The sequence below is a fragment of the Eleutherodactylus coqui genome, chromosome 11, assembly GCF_035609145.1.
Source record: "Eleutherodactylus coqui strain aEleCoq1 chromosome 11, aEleCoq1.hap1, whole genome shotgun sequence".
In the NCBI taxonomy this organism is placed as follows: Eukaryota; Metazoa; Chordata; class Amphibia; order Anura; family Eleutherodactylidae; genus Eleutherodactylus; species Eleutherodactylus coqui.
In genome coordinates, this window is record NC_089847.1 from 59,749,562 (window position 1) to 59,753,941 (window position 4,380).

Here is a 4,380-nt window from a genome sequence, read left to right on the forward strand (position 1 = left end):
TGCGAGCTAGACGGCGGATGGCAGGCTTGGTGATGCCCTGGATGTTATCACGGAGCACCTTCCTGTGCCGCTTGGCACCGCCCTTCCCAAGACCTTTCCCTCCTTTACCGCGACCAGACATCTTCCACGATGTAAGCAGAAAGCAATTGCCAACCAGTTCAAGCGTCCTCCCTTATCTACGCGACGAGCGGACCAGATTGAAATCAGTAACAAATGACACAAGTTTAGGCGTTCCTATTGGGGCAATTACATGTTGGCCACTCCCCTCTCCTTGCTGATTGGTTTAACACAGAACCGTTTGGAATTTTGAATTGACCGCGTATTCTTACAATTCTCAACAGTTTCCCGGCCGGTTCCCAATCCCATTATGCGGTATTAATTAGTGTAGTTTTGTGTATTGCTGTCTTTCTTCTTCGTACAATGAGATAATATCCACATAAATACACCCTCAACACTAATCCCTCCCCGGCCCACAGGCACAGATAGATGCCTCATACGGACACGTTTGATCAACCACGTTCATAACAGTCTGCCGGGGAGTCAAATCTCTTTCTACTACATTTGAAAGATGAGAATGGCATGAATTAATTGAGGAACTGACTAGGTCACTGAAGGGGTTAACAGACCACCTCCTGCTGACGACAGAACATTATTGGGGAGAGGCGGCACCAGGGTACACGGCGGCGCACAGGCTGGCTGTGTACCCGAGGGAGAATCGGAAGAATGACAGCGGAGGACAGGATGCAGCTCGTTTGAGGAGGATTTGGTGGCTCTGAAAAGAGCCTTTGTGTTCCATGCGGTGCCCAGAGCAGATCTAAGCCCTCTCTCCTCGAATCCTGCGGGCCAGCTGGATGTCTTTCGGCATGATGGTGACCCGCTTGGCGTGGATGGCGCACAGATTGGTGTCCTCGAACAGTCCTACCAGGTAAGCCTCGCTGGCCTCCTGCAGGGCCATGACCGCTGAGCTCTGGAAGCGCAGGTCAGTCTTGAAGTCCTGGGCGATCTCTCTCACCAGGCGCTGAAAAGGAAGCTTACGGATCAGCAGCTCGGTGGACTTCTGGTAGCGACGGATTTCACGGAGAGCCACTGTACCTGGACGGTAGCGGTGAGGCTTCTTCACTCCGCCGGTGGCAGGAGCGCTCTTCCTGGCTGCCTTCGTAGCCAGCTGCTTGCGGGGAGCTTTCCCTCCGGTGGATTTACGAGCGGTCTGCTTGGTTCTGGCCATAGCTCTACTGTAGAGATGCACACAGATGTGATATGATGGGAGCCGTAGAAAGAGCAGAGCCTTTATACCCTACTTGCTCTTCCCTATTGGCTCTTAGAAACAACGACCCCTACATCTCATTGGCTTTTTCGAACAAACCACTAGCCCGCCAAAACGCTTGATGCCCGCGACCAATCAGCGTTCGGCAGAGGCTGGCCCCACCTCACCCTATCAGGCCACTGCATGATACGTACGGGTGTCTGTGAAATCATGTTCTCAGCTGCTTCCCTGCATTGATATGTCCGCAGAAACACGCACTCCACGCTGCACGGCAGTCTCCCCCATTAGAAGCTGCGCTGCTTTTATGGGAAATGCATTAGGTCGGCGAGTCCCCTCCCTCTTCACACTCAGCCCGGCATCCATACACGCGTTGTATAGGTCACAGTGCCCAACAGGAACGGGGATGATGCGGCGACAATGTCTCGTATTACTCCCCCTCTACAGCCTCCCCCTCGCTCCCTAGACTCCCAACTGATATGAAGTACCCTGTAGCCGCTATGGGGGCGCTGCTATCTAGAACAGAATTCGAGGCAGTGATAATACAGCTCTGCGGTGAGAAGGTGGCGGCTCTGAAAAGAGCCTTTGTGGGGTAAATGCATGGGCGGCTTCAGCTTATTTCTTAGACGCACTCTTCTTGGCTTTAACAGCCTTCTTAGCCGGACTCTTGGCAGCTTTGGGTTTGGCCGCCTTCTTAGCCGGACTCTTCGTCACCTTCTTGGGCTTTGGGGCGGCCTTCGGCTTTGAGGCTTTCTTCGGGCTCTTGGCCACTTTCTTGGCGGCGGCCGCTGCAGGTTTCTTTGCTTTTTTCGGGCTTTTGGCCGGAGCCTTCTTGGGCTTCTTAGGAGATTTCGCCGCTTTCTTGGCTCCAGCGGGCTTCTTGGGCTTGGCCGCAGACGCTGGCTTCTTTTTGGCCGGCTTGTCCTTAGTCTCCTGCTTCTTGTTCAGCTTGAAGGAGCCGGAGGCGCCGCTGCCTTTCACCTGGAGCAGGCTGCCCTTGGTGACCAGAGACTTGACGGCCAGCTTCAGGCGGCTGTTATTCTTCTCTACATCGTACCCTCCGGCAGCCAGAGCCTTCTTCAGGGCGGCTAGAGACACCCCGCTGCGCTCTTTAGAGGCGGACACGGCTCTGACGATCAGCTCCGACACGCCGGGACCGGAGGACTTCTTGCTTTTCTTGGCGCCCCCTGCGGCGGATTTCTTCGGCTGCTTCTTGGATTTGGCAGCCGGCTCGGCGGCAGGAGGAGCGGCGGCTGGCGCGGTTTCTGCCATTGTGTGCTGCGGTAATCAAATAGTAAAACTCTCCTGGAAGAGAAACTCTGAGAGCGGCGCTGGTGGCGCCTCTTATATGTACAGCGGCCGCGCTCTGATTGGCTCGTGAGCTGGCCCGTCCTGAGCTGCTATTGGCTGACACTGAGCACAGCTACTGCCTTATCCCATCCGGGCCTCCTCTCCGCTCCGTTCTCCTCTTGTGCTTCCCTGCCCGGGATAAGAGTCCGTTACCGGTCAGAACCGGACAGGAGAGCTCGCTTTCAACGTGACTCCTCACTCTCTGACATCTCATGCAACCGTTTATAGCCGCCGCTGGCGGAGGTTCCGGGGAGGAGCGGAGAGGAGGCCACGAGATCTTCGCCATAGTCCTCCCGATCTGCACATCACCGCCTATCTGCGGAGATAAAACCGCTGCGGGAGCGCCTTCCCTCTATTCCCGGCCCTTGTCACCATCCCCGGGATCTATTCCACAATCACCATCGTGCAGAAGCTGATTGCACAATGTGAGGACGACCAGGAGCTGCCGAGAGCCCAGAGGTGTAGCACAGGCGGCGCCTCCGCTCACTGCCAGCTCCCGGGTGCTGAATGTATACTGTATATACTGCAGACTTCTCTATACTGCGGCGCAATGTAAGATGAGGAAACCCAGTACCCCCCTGTACACTCAGACGATCGGGAATGTCACACGTTATCGTCCCTTTAATACCCCGGACATGATGGGTGTGGTTGTCCACAAGAAGAAGCGATTCTTCTTCTCTGCAGGTCCATCTCCTCCCGCGGGCTGCTGCCCGTTCTATATCATCCCAGGGATACCATGTGCTGGACGTGACGGCCATTGCATCGGCTCTGTAGTTCCCATCAATCGTTGACGGTGAAGATGGAACTTGGGATTTGGCTGAAGAGCGGTGGCATCTAACAACGCTCTAATCGGGATGTAGATCGCCAAGAAATGACGCCTGAACAAAGCCTTCTACCCGCGGTTCTCCTGCAGCCGGCGATGGCCTGTCAGTCACTGATGTCCGAGCGGAGCAGTGATACAGCGGGACTCTCAGCGCCAGATCCAGTGCCACAGTCGGTGACATCGTACAGAACCCGCAGGGAGGGTTCTACTGTAGATCCCCGGGGCAGCAGATGTTGTACAGTGTCCGCTGGGATTCCTATGGCGGAGCGTGTTGGTCCAGAAAGCTTTCACAGACCCTGAAGGACCATCGGTACTGTGAGACCCCCCGCTTCCCCCACAACCCGGTCCCCAATACCCCTCCAGATCGCTAATCAGCTCTCCTATTTAGCGCCCAATGAGGCAACCCAGAAAGAGCAGTGCAGGGGCAGCTAGTGGAGCTCTTGTTGGCAAGCCGCTGCTCCGACCGAACAGCAGCGCACAGTCATCGGCAGAGCTGGCCACCAGCGGCGCCATGGGCAGCGAGAGCGGGGTTCGCCGTGGCAGCGGCGCTAGTGCCATCGGTGTACGGGAGCGGAGGCCAGCGCGTAGGGTGACAGCGGCGCCGGCTGCTGCGGCCGACGGGGACAGGAGCTGGGAGCAGACAAAGTTGTCCAGCGAGCGCCCGGGGGGAAACGAGCGTAGATCTCTATCCGGCGGGAGATGTGTGAGACAGGACCAGAGATGGGAATCCGCCTGGGAGATATGTGAGCTTGCCAGGGGAATGGGCGGTACATGTGGGGAGGTGTGTGTGTGCGGCAGCCGGTCCACCGTTGTGCCCCTCGCCTAGACGTACCATCTAACTCGGGGCTCCCAACCCATGTTTCCACCCTTACATCCGCTGGAGACATAATGCACCAGGGCCGCTCAGCTGTAAGTGAATAGGAGCACCGCAGATGGTACGGCATCA

At 56.7% G+C, this 4,380-nt stretch overlaps 2 protein-coding genes across 2 annotated transcripts; both read right to left on the bottom strand.

Annotated features, from left to right (window-relative positions):
* Positions 1-814: 814 nt before the first annotated feature.
* LOC136582578 (histone H3) lies at positions 815-1,225 on the bottom strand. Its single transcript, XM_066583745.1, has one exon. The coding sequence runs from the start codon at positions 1,223-1,225 to the stop codon at positions 815-817; it is 411 nt and encodes a 136-aa protein (XP_066439842.1).
* A 651-nt stretch (positions 1,226-1,876) lies between these two features.
* Positions 1,877-2,533, bottom strand: LOC136582579 (histone H1B-like). Its single transcript, XM_066583746.1, has one exon. The coding sequence runs from the start codon at positions 2,531-2,533 to the stop codon at positions 1,877-1,879; it is 657 nt and encodes a 218-aa protein (XP_066439843.1).
* Between the last annotated feature and the right edge of the window lie 1,847 nt (positions 2,534-4,380).

Coding starts and splice junctions, on each gene's coding strand:
- LOC136582578 (XM_066583745.1), bottom strand. CDS start 1,225: ATGGCCAGAACCAAGCAGACCGCTCGTAAATCCACCGGAGGGAAAGCT.
- LOC136582579 (XM_066583746.1), bottom strand. CDS start 2,533: ATGGCAGAAACCGCGCCAGCCGCCGCTCCTCCTGCCGCCGAGCCGGCT.